Source organism: Impatiens glandulifera, chromosome 1, assembly GCF_907164915.1.
Source record: "Impatiens glandulifera chromosome 1, dImpGla2.1, whole genome shotgun sequence".
NCBI classification, from domain to species: domain Eukaryota; kingdom Viridiplantae; phylum Streptophyta; class Magnoliopsida; order Ericales; family Balsaminaceae; genus Impatiens; species Impatiens glandulifera.
Genome location: NC_061862.1, coordinates 137737129 through 137754475, shown reverse-complemented (window position 1 = coordinate 137754475; position 17347 = coordinate 137737129). Strand labels below are relative to the sequence as shown.

The following is a 17347-nucleotide window of genomic DNA, read 5'->3' as shown; positions in this document are numbered from 1 at the left end:
AAAATAAAATGATATATATGTTTTTGAACTTGTAACCAAACAACACAAGTAAAACCAGGGGTGAGAAAAATTACTGATATTATAGGTATATCGAAAATACCATACCGCAATATATCGAAAATATTGATTTTTAAGGTATACCGAAAAAATGTAAGGTATAGTACCGATATCAAAATTATTGGTACGGTAAAAGTATGAGATTTTTAAAATTTTGGTATAACGAGATATACCAAAATAATATTTATAAATTAATATATATATATATATATAATACTTATAAGAAAATAATTAAATAGATTTGATATTAATTTAATTATAGAAATATAATTCTTGAATAATATCAAAATATTATTATACCGAAATATTATTCAATATATTCAATCTCTACCTTACCGATGAAATTGATTTTTTTAAAGTTAATATGTTTTTTAGATATCAAAGATATAATACCGATATCGAACCGAAATTAAGGTATACCGAAATCAAGGTATACCGAAATCAAGTTAAGGTAAATGTATGAATTTTTTGTATACCGAAATTTTCGGTAAGGTTTAAGGTATGGATAAAATATTAAGGTATAAGGTATGAATAAAATATTAAAGTATACCGTAACGACCCACCCCTAAGTAAAACCCTATAACCAACTAAGCTAATAAGACTTTATATTTATAAGCATGAAAATTTGACCTACCATATTTTGTAAATAATAATATTATTTATAATAATATTAAAATAATATTTTGAATTTTTAATTTCAAAATAACACAAAAAGAGATTAAAGATTAAATTAGGGTTAATTATTGTGATAATTAAATCCTAATTAGGAAAATTAAAATCTAAAAATAATTTGAGGTTAAAATATTGTATTTATTTTATCCAAATTAAACATAATAAGGGGTTGAAATTATTTAATTATGATTTAAAACATAAATTATGTATAATTTATAGCTTAAACAATAAAATAAATACCCCAAAATACCCAAAAATAAATATAATGTACATAATTTTATTATGTTTCCAAAAATATTTTTTGTATAATTTTTTGTGAAGAAAAACGTAAGAAAATGTTTAAATTTCGATTTCAAATAACCCTTTTATAAAAATAAAACTGATAATTGAGTGTAGCCGAAAATAGAAAATTAAATTGCAGCATGATCCTGGGTCATTGGATCAGCATTTGATTTTTATCAAGCACCCATGAATCGTCCACGTAACCCGCTGTAACGGTGCATGTGCGTGCTTGATCCACACGAAAATAACTAACGGGACGTTGACACCTGTTAGCCCAGCCGCTTAGACGCAGACGAAACACCACGGAATGCCTGACGACGCATTTTGGATGGATCAAAACGGAGTTGTTTTTATCATCATCTTTTCGAACTCCCTTAGGCGTCAAGCTTCCCCTAGACGTCTAGCTTCAAGCTCTATCCAAGTATAACAGAAAAAGCGACCCATCAACCTTTTTAAAAATGTACACTTCCACAATGACCCCATTGCGACTTAGAGAACCAACTGTTCTCCACCTATTCTCCTACTACCTCGATGACGCTGTTTTACGCTGGTATCATATATTTTTTCTCTCATATATATATATATTGTATTTTTTTATGAGAATAAATAACTTTTATGTTTATATAAAAAGTAACTATTTGGTAATAAATATTAAATACAATATATATATATACACAAAATAATAAAATTATTTCAACAATAATAAGTGGTCTAGCGGTTTAAGTGTTCACATTTCATGTTGAAGACCAGAGTTCGAATCCCAAAACATGCAAATTTATATTTTTAAGGTGGCGTAACTTTTAAACAGATGATAGACATCTGAAAATGTGAGGGCGAAATTAGTGTTGGTTTGGAGAATATTTGAAAGTCTGAGGTCTCGAAATATATGTTGGTTTGGCGAATATTTGAAAGTGTGAGGTCACGAGATGGAGGTCGGGTGGTGGGTGGTTTGTCGTCTGAAAATGTGAGGGCGGAATTAGTGTTGGTTTGGCGAATATTTGAAAGTGTGAGGTCACGAGATGGAGGTCGGGTGGTGGGTGGTTTGTCGAGTGTGTGAGATCGGAATTAGTGGTTGGTATGACGAGCATTTCAAAATGGGAGGTCGGGTGGTGGTTGATTTGTCGAGTGTGAGGTCGGAATTAGTGGTTGGTTTGTCGAACATTTGAAAGTGTGAGGTCACGAGATGGAGGTCGGATGGTGGGTAGTTTGTCGAGTGTGTGAGGTCAGAATTAGTGGTTGGTATGACGAGCATTTGAAAATGTGAGGTCACGAGATGAGAGGTCGGGTGATGGGTGATTTGTCGAGTGTGTGAGGTCGGAATTAGTGGTTGGTATGACGAGCATTTGAAAATGGGAGGTCGGGTGGTGGGTGGTTTGTCGAGTGTGAGGTCGAAATTAGTGGTTGGTAGGACGAACATTTGTAAATGTGAGGTCACGAGATGGGAGGTTGGGTGGTGGGTGATTTGTCGAGTGTGTGAGATCGGAATTAGTGGTTGGTATGACGAGCATTTCAAAATGGGAGGTCGGGTGGTGGTTGGTTTGTCGAGTGTGAGGTCGGAATTAGTGGTTGGTTTGTCGAACATTTGAAAGTGTGAGGTCACGAGATGGAGGTCGGGTGATGGGTGGTTTGTCGAGTGTGTGAGGTCGGAATTAGTGGTTGGTATGACGAGCATTTGAAAATGTGAGGTCACGAGATGAGAGGTCGGGTGGTCGGTGATTTGTCGAGTGTGTGAGGTCGGAATTAGTGGTTGGTATGACGAGCATTTGAAAATGGGAGGTCGGGTGGTGGGTGGTTTGTCGAGTGTGAGGTCGGAATTAGTGGTTGGTAGGACGAACATTTAAAAATATGAGGTCACGAGATGGAGGTCGGGTGGTGGGTGGTGGGCGGTTTGTCGAGTGTGAGGTCGGAATTAGTGGTTGGTTTGACGAGCATTTGAAAGTGTGATGTCACGAGATGGGGGTCGGGTGGTGGGTAATTTGTCGAGTGTGAGGTTAGAATTAATGGTTGGTTTGACGAGTATTTAAAAGTGTGAGGTAACGAGATGGAGGTCGGGTGGTGGGTGGTTTGTCGAGTGTGAGGTCGGAATTAGTGGTTGGTATGACGAGCATTTGAAAATGTGAGGTAACGAGATGAAGGTCGGGTGGTGGGTGATTTGTCAAGTGTGAAGTCGGAATTAGTGATTATTTTGGCGAGCATTTGAAAGTGTGAGGTCACGAGATAAATGTCGAGTGGTGGTTAGTGGTTGGTTTGACGTTGGATAAGAGGTCTGTGATCAATTGAGATTGGTTGTTAATTTGTTAAAGTGTGAGTAAAAGAGATGTTGAGTGTTGACCTATTTATTATAAGAATAAATCATGTAAGTTACACTTGTTGCTAAAGTCTTACTAAGTTAAATCTAATAAATAAATTTTAGCAAAAACTAAAAAAAAATCCTTTGTGGAATATATGAGGCCACGTGTGCACAATTGTCGACCATTCATTCAATATTGCATATGCTCCATATAATGCAATTTGATATAAAAAAGTAATATTATTTAATAGAAAAATATAATATATTCTCAAAAATAAAAATTTCAGTAACTTTAATCCTATAAACTTCTTTTTCTTTTGATTAAAACTATAAATACATTATAATTTCAGTAACTATTATACTATAAAAATACACTATTAAAGATGGTAATAGTATAATTTATTACCAGAATATTATTCAAACTAGTAAATAAAAAATTTATAAACATTTCAATTAAAAATAAAAAATATTAAAATTCAACTAATTTGATAATCTAGAATCTTCCATTAATCCCATAAATTCCCCTCAAATCTATCTCTCATCTTCCCCAACACATTCACAAACACAAAGAACATTAATCCATTGCCAAGAATCGCAAATCCATCGTCAAAATGGGATTAGTCATGGGCAAGATCGACGTCGAAACGCCAAAATACGATATCGTGAAATCCACCGACGAATACGAAATTCGCAAATACGCACCTTCTGTAATCGCCGAAGTGACCTACGATTCAACCGGCGATAAAGACGGCGGCTTTACCATCCTAGCCAATTACATCGGCGTTTTGGGAAATCCCCAGAATACCAAACCTGAGAAAATCGCGATGACAGCGCCGGTGATTACCCAATCGGCGGTTCCAGAGACAATCGCGATGACGGCGCCTGTGATTACCCAATCGGAGGAGGAGAAGAAGTCGACGATGGGTTTTATTCTGCCGGCGAAGTATGAGAGGGCGGAGGATGCACCGCGGCCGGTGGATGAAAGGGTGGTGATAAAGGAGTTGGGAGAGAGGAAGTATGGAGTGGTGAAATTTTCAGGAGTGGCTAGAGATGGTATTGTGAAGGAGAAGGTTGAGAAGTTGAAGAAAGGGTTGGAGAGAGATGGGTTTAAGGTTATTGGTGAGTTCTTGCTTGCTAGATATAATCCTCCATGGACTTTGCCTATTTTCAGAACCAATGAAGTCATGATTCCGGTTGAATGATATAATGAAAGAATGGTTGATTAAGAATTTGTATTATTATTTTTTTTTTTTTTTTTTTTTTTTTTTTTTGTTGAATTTGATGTTTTCATTGGCAGAACTAGAAACAGTAATCTATATTTGATATTTGACTTGATTTGATTTCTTATTTCTCTTTTGAAACAATCATATATCTATATTATAGTAAATATTACAACTTACATGTGCATTCAGCAATAAGGTAATAATAGTAAATATTTACACTTTTAAATAAACTAGGAGACAAATACAAATTATAAACAAACAAAAATATATAATAATTTTAAAATATTTTAACTTAATAAATCAATAAATCATGAATGATATATTAAAATAAATAAAATAATATATTAAAATAAAATAAAATAAAAAGTAAATCATTTTCATTCTACATAAATCATGAATAATATATTAAAATAAATAAAAAAAAGTAGATCACATTCATTCTACATTTTATCCGCAGACTCAGAGTTGGCCTGAGTGTTTGAGTTACTCCGGTCCGACTAGAAAAAAATTGATATATTTGTGTTGCTTTAGATCTAATTTAAAATATTGATAAAAAAAAATTGGTAAAATTTGAACTAATAACCATATAAAAATTTTAAGTTAGACAATTTTATGTTTAAAATTATAATAAATTTAACTAAATATCTAAATATTTTTAACAAGTGGGTTGCCCGTAGGGAATGGGCTGCCCTAGCCCGAAGGCTTTGTCAGGCTTACCCTAGGGCGCTAACGGCCCTGATCACACTTGACTTATAACATTAATTTTCATTTCGGTCAAATAACTCATTTTTTTACCTATTATTTTCCAATAAATTTGGTATCTCCTAATCTTACCTTAGAAAGTACAATTTAAAAAATAATCATCACAAACTAGATAATATGGACATTTCATAGCCTCAAATATATTTTTTCAAACATTATTAATCTTGAGTTATTTTCTAAAAATTATGTTAAAAATAATTATAATTATGTTAAAAATAATATAAATAAAAGTATAATTTTTTTTGTAAATTTTATATATTTAATTTTTTTAATTTAAATTATATATGATTAAATAAAAAATTGTAAAATTTAATATAAATTCTATAAATAATTAAATTATATTTGATTGGAAATAAAAGTGATAAAAGTATTTTGAAATTTTGAATGGTATAAATTTTAAAAAAAATTAATATAAAAAATAGGTAAATAAAAAATATTATGTATTTTAAAATTTATAATTATATTTTATTAAAATAATGAAGGTGTATGTAAATAAATATAATTTAATAAGTTTAATTCAACATCTAAATTTAAATTATATTTTGTTATATAGAAAAAGGTTTATGTAGAAAAAAAATTAAATAATATAATTTTATAAGTTTAGTGTAAAAAATAAAATTGAGTTTAAACCTCTTATCTTTGAATCCGAAAAAGTTTGTAATCATTTAAACTCGAGAGACTCTCGAACATGCCCGGACTTGCTGTGAAATAAGTGAGGCAATTATCTCAAGCCCAAATATTTTTTGGGCACCAAAATCTTAAAAATAAAATAAATTATAATATATGTTCATGGACTTATTTTTAAAAAGGGCATAAATAATAATTGATAACTTATCAATGATACGCCCTAACTTAATTTGTATCCAAAAAAATAAAAATAAAAAACACTATCTTACTTGGAGAAAAGAATCGCACGATTCCCATTTATCAACAAAATCAAGGAAAAAGAAAAAAAAATAAGAACAAGCATTCTGAAAAAAGAAAAGGAAACACTTCCCCCAAACCCCAAGCTCGTCGTCGATCCTCCAGTTTGCCGGAATCGGAGAAGAAAACTCGTTCGTCTCCTTCCCCGAGCTCTTGGGCCGTTTTATCTCGTTCCAGCCTTGTTTCTCGGCACTGCGCCACTGCCCACTAGAGTTCTTCCTCCGATTTCGGTGAGATTTTAGTTCGGTTTACTTGATTATTTTTGGTTGTTGAAGACTTGTCTGGTGGAATGATGGATTCACAGTCTGTATCTTGCATTATTGCATAACGGAAGTGTAACATTGTGGTTAATCATAGATTCATAGAATGCTGGTTAATCTGTAAATTATTGAGAAAGTTGATTATGCAAACTTAATCAAAACTTTCGTTTCAAAAAATGTGAGACGAGTAATATTCAAGTGACTATGTACTAGTTCGGAACATGAATTTTATATTTTGTTTGGATCTTTTTTGTTTTTTTAGTATTTACTTATGACATATTGTTTTGATGATATTTTATTTCTAGAATTCATGTTACAAATATTATTATATTTAAATCGATAAAAAATATATGTATGAATATTAATCTTTGAGGGCACCAAGTTTTGTGCTCGCCTCAGGCCTCGAAATCTCAGGTCCGGCACTGTTCTCGGACTATGATGTAGGCATCAATCAGAAACCGAACCTAGTATAAAATTATTGTGTTCTTTCTATCTGTATGATTAATTTTCCGCACATATTTTGAGTTTGAAAATTAAAAATTTATCTCTTTCAATTTCAAATTAGGTGAATATTTATAATAATTTTATAATAAAGTTAAAGAGAATAGAAATTAGTGATGTGGTTCAGTGATATGTACCATTTAAAATCAAAGAGAGAGAAATTGATACGAGTCATATTTCTAAGGTGACATGTACAATGACACATCATTCACTTCCCAATTCGCTACAAATTATTCACTCCCTTATCCTTACTCATATATAAGAGTGAGAATTTGGATTATCCGAATCCGAACTATACGAATTTCGAACTATCCGGACTATCCGAATTCCATATTTTCTATCTGAGTCTGAGTCCGAACTATCCGAATCTGAACTATCCGATTTTTTTCAGATACGGATAATCCAAATTATTCGAAATATTTTGCACATTGCCTTAAATGCAATAATCACTATTAAAAATATTTAAGAAAGTAATACACCAAAACACCACATATTTCAAATATAATGTTCCACACAATTATAAATTAATCAAAATTTAAATTGAAGAGTTAATTATTTATAAGCTCGTAAAATCGAAATTTTGACAACAATAAGTAGTGTAGCATCATCCAAGCACAGTAGCATCTTTCACGATAATTCGATGACATCAATTAATATATTAGTTGTATACGTCAATGTCCATACTATTGAAAGAGATGTTAACATGAGTTGTTAAATGAAAGAGAGGGAGAAAGAAGAAAGAGTATGTTAGATGAGTTTTTTGTTAAATGAAAGAGAGGGAGAAAGAAGAAAGAGTATGTTAGATGAGTAAAACTGAAACTATTTGGGTAGTTCTATATGTAAAGAGTCACATGCTCCTAGTTTATATTTATATAAAGAATGTAAAGAGTCACATGCGTCTTTTGCAGAGAGTGACTAATTGTCAATTTTTCGTGAACAATACTGACTTCTAATTTTGGATAGTTCGGATATCCAAAAATATTTTTTTAATTCCGAATCCGAATCCAAATCCAAATCCAAATCCGAATTAAAAATCCGAATCTGAAAAACAAAATCGAATACGGACTCTTTGTAAAGAATCGAATCGAATATATATAGGTATTGTAGTTTTCAACATTTACCCGAGAGAAAATATTTTATGTTTTGAAAACCAAAATATTTGCTTTTAAAAAAAACAACATTAAAAGTCATTATATATATATTTTTTTAAGTAAGATACATAACTAATACAAAACATGATTTAGTTATTTACTCTTCAATTCAATTTCTATGATTGAAAAAAATATAAAATTGTAATAAATCTCAAATTTTATATTGGTAAAAAAATATAATAAAAATAATTATAATATATATTATCTATTTTATAAACTATTGGTTCGACAATTACTACTCGATTTTTATTTAAAAAAATATATGTGATATTTTAATTTTCTAAATTCAAAAACAAAATATCGGTTTAACATGTTAACTTACTAAATTAAAATATATATATATATATATATATATATATATATATATATATATATATATATATATATATATATTAGTTCAAAATGTTAACTTACTAAATTAAAAAAATATCGATTCCATATTTTAATATCCTAAATTAAAAAAATATCGATTGAAAACTTTAATCGTATTTTAAATAATAAAATATAAAGTTATTTTGTTTGAAAAGAGATTAAAAAAATTGGAATTACAATTTCAACCTAAATTGAGTGCAATTAATAAATCTAAAATTAACAAAATCCGATGTCGTCCAGCGGTTAGGATATCTGGCTTTCACCCAGGGGACCCGGGTTCGATTCCCGGCATCGGAATTAATTTTTTTACATTTTTACGACCTTACTTGAAAAGAAAATAATAACTATAAAATTATACTAGATTGAATTTCATTGAAATTCTAGTTCTTAATATTAAAGGGCTTACCAAATTTTAAAAATAAAAAATTAATTTTTTTACATTTTTACGACCTTACTTGAAAATAAAATAATAACTATAAAATTATACTAGATTGAATTTCATTGAAATTCTAATTCTTAATATTAAGGGTTTACCAAATTTAAAATAGAATTGTACTTTATAATTCTAATTCTAATGTTAATTACAGAATTACGAAACACAAAAATCTCCATAAAAAAAGAATTATTAACACTAAACTGAATAATGCACAACCTTACCAATTATGCATTTTAGAACTTCCATAAGAAAAAAAATTAATAGTAACACTCATTGAATAATGCGAACTAAATAAAAATCTTTCTGGAACAATCAAGTTATATTAAAAAAAATTGAAAAATTATTCCAAAAGATAATATTTACCTCAATTGTTTTACATATCCAAAAAATGATAAATATTTTTGCGCATGTAAAACCTTGTCGTCCTCATATAATGCAAAAGAAGATCTAGAAAAAAAAAAGTTTGGGACACTCTAAGAAAATTCAAAAAAAGCAATAGCACCCAAGTTATACTGAAAAAAACTCTTCCATAAGATAATAATTACCTCAATAGTTGAAGAACATATAAAAAAAAATGAGAACAAAAACTTTGCGCTTATAGAATTTTGTCGTCCTAATCTGATCTAAAAGAAGATTTTGAAGAAGAAATGTCGTGTCACTAAAAATTTGAAAAGTTCTTCAAAATATAATACTTACCTGAATATTCGAAGAACATATTAAAAGATTAAAAGAAGGAGAAAATGATTTGCGTCTATAGAGCCTTATCGTGCTCATCTGATGCAAGAAAATATACGGGAGATGAAAGGTCGTGAAACATATCATAAAGATGAAGAGAAATAAAAAAAAATGGTCATATAGAATCTAATTATGCAAGAAAATATATGGGAGATAAAACTTATCATAAAGATGAAGAGAAATAAAAAAAAAAATGGTCAGCATTGGTGTGAGACATTTCAACTACTATTATTTATGTTTTCATTGATTAATAAAACCCATGGGTTAACCCACAAATATATTTGAATCCGATAACTCGATAACTGCTCCATTTATAATAAAGGATATATCCAAATCAACTAGAGCGTGATCTGACAATACGAAGTAATATGAATCCGATAACTGCTCCATTTATAATAAAGGATATATCCAAATCAACTAGAGCGTGATCTGACAATACGAAGTAATATGATGTTAAATATATATATTTTTATTATATAATAAAATTATTTGAATTTTTTGTTTTATGAATAAATAAATAATTTTACTTTTATATATATTCTATTTATAATTATCAAAATTAAGTATAATATTAAATAAATTATTTTAAAATATATTTTTTTTAAATTTATATATATATAATATATTTTATTAAAATATTTATTAAATAAATACTAATTAAATTATGTAAATAATAATAATTTAAATAAAATAATTTAATAAGATTAAAAATTCTATTTATATATATATATATATGGTATATTTCTATTTATAATATATTATTAAAATATATATAATAGTTTTTTTAATATTATAAATTTATTCTAATAAAATTTAAAAATATGTTATTCAAAAAAATTATTTATAATATTAAAAAAAGTATTAAATATTTTAATAACATATTAAAAATAGAATTAAATATATAAAAAATTAATAAGATTTAACCATTTTAATTTATATATATATAATTATATTTTTAGTATTGTTAAAAATTGACACTCTCAAAAGAGAGGGGTTTAGACTATAAGTGTGTCTCACACCTTACAATTATCTTGAATCTCGAGGGATAAACAATCAAAATAATAGACGTGATTAGAATGAGTTTAAAATTATCGATTATGACTAAGTTTTTATATTTTAGAGTCGCCGCCTAATTTATTTTTTGAGAAATTAAGAAATAAAAATATTTTGTGTATTCAATACATTTTAGAGATATTGTTTTTGGTTATTCGATGCTGGGTTATTTATACGTGAGAAAAATCATCGATGTTATGTCTCATGTGTTCATCACATTACGGTCTGGACTTTTCATATGCTTCCTTCACGAGACGATCCTGCCCTTCACATTACGCGACAGGGTAATTTCGTCAGAATATTTTGAAATAATTATTTGCGTAATTTAATTTATGCGTCGGTCACCCGCGCATTTAAAGGCCTTTTATGGTAATTTCGTCAAATTAGCCATTTAGGGCTTAACTCTCTAGGTTTAGAGCTCTAAAGGGCCTTTTGATTTGCTATTTTTTTTCTTCTTTAAAAGTCAAACAAAATACCATTAAATTAAAAAGAAATTATTGGCAAAAGAATGAAAATGGGAAAAAGAATAAGTGACAATAGATATATTAATGTTTTACTTTCTATTTAACTTTTAATTTTGAATTTTAAAATTTTAATCTTCTTTTTACTTTATTTTAAAAAAATACTTTTTAAATCTTCAAAATTTTGAAAATAGATAATCATGTTTTACTTTTTTTAACTTTTGGAATCTTAATTAAAAAATTATCTTCTTTTAATTTGATTTTAAAATTCTAACTGACTTTAATCTGTTTTTCAATTTTAATCTGTGTTTTAAAAAATATTTAGTTATTAATTATTAATATTTTTATTTTATTTTAATAAAAACAAATTATTAGTAGTTTTTTTCTTTTAAATTAAAATATTTTAAATTTAATTTCTAACTTATATGTAAATTTATTCGTAGATTTTAAATCATGTTTTTATATGAAGTCACATTTATTTTTATTTTTTAATTAAAAGTATAAAATACAAAATTGCTTTATATATATATAATAAAAATGTTAAAAAACGTTTTTTCTTTTTTAAATTATATCTTAATTTTCTTTTTAATTTTAGTTAATTTTAATTTTTTTTTACTTTATGTTTAAATAACACTTTTTATATTTTTCAAATTTTCTTTATTTATATTTATCTTTTATTATTAATATTTTTAAATAAATATTTCTACAATTATTTTGTTTTTAAATTAAAATTTTAAAATTTAATTGGAAAATACTATTAATTCTTAAATAAAGTTTATATAAATTTCATATTTTTTTAATTAGTTTTTTTTTAATTTAATTAATAATGTTTAAAATTTTGTTTTTAAATTAAAATGCTTAAAGTTTTCTTATATTTAAATTTTAAAACTAATTTTAAACACCAAAATACTCTATGAAAGGTAGTTTTAACATTTTATTATTAGTTTAAATTTATACTTGTATACAATTTATAACTCATATTTTGGATAAAATTGTAACTAGTCTTCTTATACCACTTTTTATAAATTACTTAATTTTTAATTTCCCATTATACGTACCATTAATTTATATTATATACATTTTATTATTATATATATTAAATATATTTTATTTGATTTTAATATTATTATTATATATAATATTTTAAATATTTTTGTTTTTTTAAACAGTCCAATATTATGATTAATCATTTTTGGAGCAGCTCCCATGAAGGGATTTGTAGTTTTGTTTGTGTTGTATTTGAAAATATAAAGAATTTTCTTTTTACTATTAGGAGGTAGTACAATAAAGTTAAATATGATCACTAGAAATAGAGATATGACAGTCATTTACTCGTTTCATTAATTTATTTAATTGCGAAGATAACAACTGAATGATAAAAATGCATAAATAAAACAGTTCAGATTAATTAAAAAAAAACATTCAAAACTAAGTTAAGACATACATGAAAATGTGACAACAAAATCGAAAAAATATTGTCCTAACTCTTAACTCTTAACTGTTGGTAGAAACTTTTATTAATAAAGAAAACAAACAAAAATTACCCAAATGTTTTGAACACTATAATTTAAAATTATTACTAGTTAAGTTTTTCAAATAAAGCAAAAAGGAAAACACTATAAAAAAATTATTGCCATGGAATCAGCCAAATAACTTTAAATTGAAATGTGTATTTCGTTGGGATAAGTTGTGGGGTATGAAAATTTCAAAATCCCCTTCCTTGGCTTGAGCGTCGTCCACAATGGAAGCCTCATAGATGATTGTTGCATTATTTTGAGTTGTGAGTTTTAGCTGCAGCATGATATGTAGTATCTATCATGATTCAATAGGTCATTTCGTGTACAAATGTAAAATCATGGATTGTTTGTAAGCTTCGGATTGGGTTGTTAGGTGTGCGACTCTGCATAAACAATGGGACATCATTCATGTTTTTTATAGGATCATTTAATCGCCCATTGTGTTATCATAGCGACTTTTGCTGAGACGCGTACTAGACTCCTCACACCATTTGTTGAGGATTTGATTGTGTTGTTTGAGGACCTTAAAAGACGGTGATATGAGTTTGTCCTTTTATTATGTCATTGATTTTTGTTTGAGTAAGTTGATCTTATCTTCGCAAGTTCTTTCCACTCTATTTTTTCTTCTTATGTTTAAACATAATTAGTTTTCATATATTGTATAAACTATTTATAAAAAAACAAAATTGTGAGTGAAGTTAATAATTTTGTTCAAAATTTTACTTAAGGAATTGTTCTTTCACAAATTTGAATTTCTTTCCAAAATTTTTAATCTTGTCTTATGTTTGGAACCAATTTTTTTTTTCTACTTCCAATTTTTATAAATATAAGTTGCAGATAAACATTTGTAGATTGTTGAAAAAATATATTTTTCCCTTTATAATCATAATTATTCATTTTTTAAGATTAATCTAAAATTATTAAGTATTATTCTTCAAAATACTTCAATTAACTTTGAAAAAATAGGTGATCAAATGTTTTCTTTCGACAGGCATAGTGGTACATATGACCCATCTCAACGACGAACTTGAATTTTCTAACAAGTGTTAATTTGGTCACAAAATTTTCAAAGAAATATAGCTTAAATATAAATTGATGCCTTAATTAGAAATATTTTTTTAGAATCACGTCACAACAACTATTTATTTGTTTATTTATTTTAAGAATGCTAAGTCCTTTCTCCTTCGGAATGCGACTAATTCTCACGAGTTAAACACGTAGCATACAAACGCAATTAACCAATTAATCAGATGAGCGTAACTTACCGCTGACGGACTCAAACTCAGGATCTGCCAGAGATTTTCACTTATTAATGACGTTTGGACTAGAAGAGGGGATCACAACAACTATTTATTTATTTTATTTTTTGTTAAGAACGTTGGGTTTCTCTACTCCTTCTGAGTGTGACTAATCCCCGCATGTTAAGTTATGGTCCGTAAATACACTTAACCAATTAACCAGACAAGCGAAACTTGTCGTCTGACGGGCTCGAACCTAGTAACTTTAGGGAGGCTGGGGATATCCAAATTTTTTACCGCTAGGCTAGAAGAGGGATCACAACGACTATAACCTTGCATGATTGTATTTTCATTTGATTGATTTTTAAGCTTTCCTACAAACAATATTATCTATAATTTCTTTTATCAAAATTAAAATGAAAAACATATATTAGAAGGTTGCGAGGATTTAAACTCATAATCTAAAGTTAAGTAAAATCGCATTCCTCTAATAGTGCTACGATTCAGTCAAGTTTGTTAGGGGTCAAGTTTGTTAGTTAACCCGACTATGGTTTTCAACCCTAGCTAGTAATGTATTAGGTTAGTCTTATTTTTTTTTATTCTTTGGTACTTTACAGAATGGATAAAATCAAATTCTCAAGAGTCAAGAATGCAAGACTATAGTTGATTTGTATGATGGGCTATTATTACTATTTACATAACTTATGTTAAACCCAATACAATATTTCTTTATTTGTTATTTTGATTATCTTCTTCGTCGTCGCGAACAACTGATCATGATTGTGAATTTGCTATAATAGTTATGAATAATAAATTAAAAAAAAAAACTCTAAATAAGTCTAGCAATTAAAGATATGAAACACAACTAGCGATAACAATTCAACCAAACACATCGAAATATTAGCTAATAAGATTTGATCGAACTAGTTATTTAGTTAAAATAAGGAAGTAAAAAATAAGTTGGTAAGCATCTTTTGGTAAAAGATAATGTTGTTAATTAAGCATGTTAAAATTATAATAATTATTCACAGATGACACAAGGGAATCATGCATCGATCGACCATTTCTCTTGAAATGTGTAGCAGAAAAAACAGTATATAGAGCCCATAATCTCTGGTCCCAATCCCGGCGCCGTATCCGGCGGCCAGTTCGTTGGACCCACCACCGTACTTATCATAGATCACACTTGATCGATGTATCATTCCTCAACAGGTGTCCATGTACAACAGTGAAGGGATTAATATATATATATATATATACTTGTTCTTCTTTTAAATATTTCAATGAAATTGAAAGGAATAATATTATTGATAATCTCGATCCTAACAATCAAATATATATATATCCCTTCTGTCTAGATTGATAATGTAATAAATAAACTGCATTACTGAACAAACCTTATGCCATTGTTATCTAATCACAAACAATAGCATATGTGGACATGTGATACAATGTTTTGAATCCACTTTTTTTTAGAAAAATAGTAAAAATTTTGATAAAAATGAAAATATAATTTAGTCAAAGTTATTTGTGATATTATTTGTTATAAATTATCACAATACATTTTGGGTAATGTCCGAATCCATGAAAAGTTTGAATTGAGACAATTGATATGAAATGTTTATATATTTGAGTTACTATTCTAATTTTTGTACGTATGCACTATCTGATTTGAGAGAAATCGTTAACTTTTAATGAATGTAGTCATTCGATATGTATCATTCATAATGTTATTATTATGACGTTTTCTAAAATTAGTTCTAAAAAGTTAGAGTTGGGGATTGCATTTTTAGATATATTAACCTAATAAAAACTTCGTTAAAACTATGTTTATACTAATTTTAACCTTCACATCAAAATCGCAATTTTAATAATTCCAAGCATATAATATTATTTTCAAAAATATCTCTAAAAGTGTTTGTTGCATTGGATTAACGACTAATAATTGATAGTTCGTATCAATCAAGTTTCGGGTGAGTTACTTGATTGAGCAAAGTTTCCATTATCTAGTTAAATGGATGATGATCTATATCAAAGTTTCTATTCATTTCAATTTAACAATTAATATTATCAAATCTGATTTTGGATAAGAAGATTTATCAATATCTTCTTATTCAATCACACAATGGATCTAGAACTTGGTTTCAACTTTGGCTAGTATCCTTGTGTATGTTTTATCAAATTTATATAGAGAAATCTTGTTGGTTTGAGTCATTTTGAGATCAAATAGCATACAAATATTAATATAGATTTTATAATCCTAATATGTTTTAGCTTGATTCAACACCTAGATAGGGTGATGATATGAAGTAGAGATGTTAAAAAATCCCCTTTGACCATGATTTGATCCAAAAAATACAAGACTCAAATTCAGACAACAAGGGGAAACCCCCAAATCTGAACTATTTGTTTTAAGGTTTCTTTCCCCCTTTGTTTGTTGTGTAAACTCTTGACAGAAATGAATTAGGTCATCTTGATTCAATGAAGATAGACCTCAGAACCTTATTTGTGGTTTGATTTACTAATTTATAGTTAGATCGAGTGTCAAATAATTCAAGAACAAAAACCATGTTTAGAATCTGTATAGTTTGATCCTAATTGCAAAATGATTAATTTGGAAAAATCGAGTTGAATAGTGAAAGTTGAGGTTTTTATATACCTTTGGCATAACTTTAATTTCAGAATTTTCTTCAAAATATATAGCTCAAATTGAGGCTCAAATCAAATTGCCAATGAAATGGGACAGAATTTCAGTCCCACCTGAAAACTCATGACTATCTCCCAATTCATTTGAAAAGTGGAATCTTAGATTGAAAGGTTATTTGTATATAAATTGTTAGTAATATGCTTGGTTCTTTAACTTTGTTCATTTGGTTTGAAATTGATGCTCAAATCAAGCTGACCCCAAAATGTGACAGAAATGTACAAAATTTTCAGAAAACTTTTTTGATATAAGAAAATAGCTAGCTTATATGTTCGATTTCTTTTTATTTGGTGACTCGGGGGAGACTATCACGTGCCTCATCGCTATGATTTGAGAACTGAATATGAGACCTTTAACTTTCTGCGTTTGATTTTATTGATAGAATGAGTTCACATCTCTTTAAAATCATTAAAAACATATACCGAGTATTTATAGAGGTTTGAGATTACAATTTTGATTGTGATAATAATGTCTTAAAGGAATTTCAAAAGTTTTCAATCTAAAAATAGTTTTTAGTGTTAGCTCTTGGAAAGTGATTTTAATTTGATCTCTTGACTTGATGACAAGTTTGGTGTCACAAAAGATACTTTTTATGAAAATATGGAATGCATTGTCCAATAATCTTTGTATGACTCAAAAGTCAAAACCCATCTAAACCTAAACATTTTGAGCAGAAATTTTGTCAAAAAATAATCAATAGATGAAAGAA

General features: G+C 27.9%; 1 protein-coding gene and 1 non-coding gene across 2 annotated transcripts; both read left to right on the top strand.

The window, feature by feature from the left end:
- Positions 1 to 3842: 3842 nt before the first annotated feature.
- LOC124940700 (heme-binding-like protein At3g10130, chloroplastic) lies at positions 3843 to 4530 on the top strand. Its single transcript, XM_047481234.1, has one exon. It carries the CDS (start codon positions 3913 to 3915, stop codon positions 4501 to 4503), a length of 591 nt encoding a protein of 196 aa, XP_047337190.1. The 5' UTR covers positions 3843 to 3912; the 3' UTR covers positions 4504 to 4530.
- A 4189-nt stretch (positions 4531 to 8719) lies between these two features.
- On the top strand, positions 8720 to 8791 carry TRNAE-UUC. Its single transcript has one exon. It is a non-coding gene; the product is annotated as a tRNA-Glu (tRNA).
- Positions 8792 to 17347: the final 8556 nt, after the last annotated feature.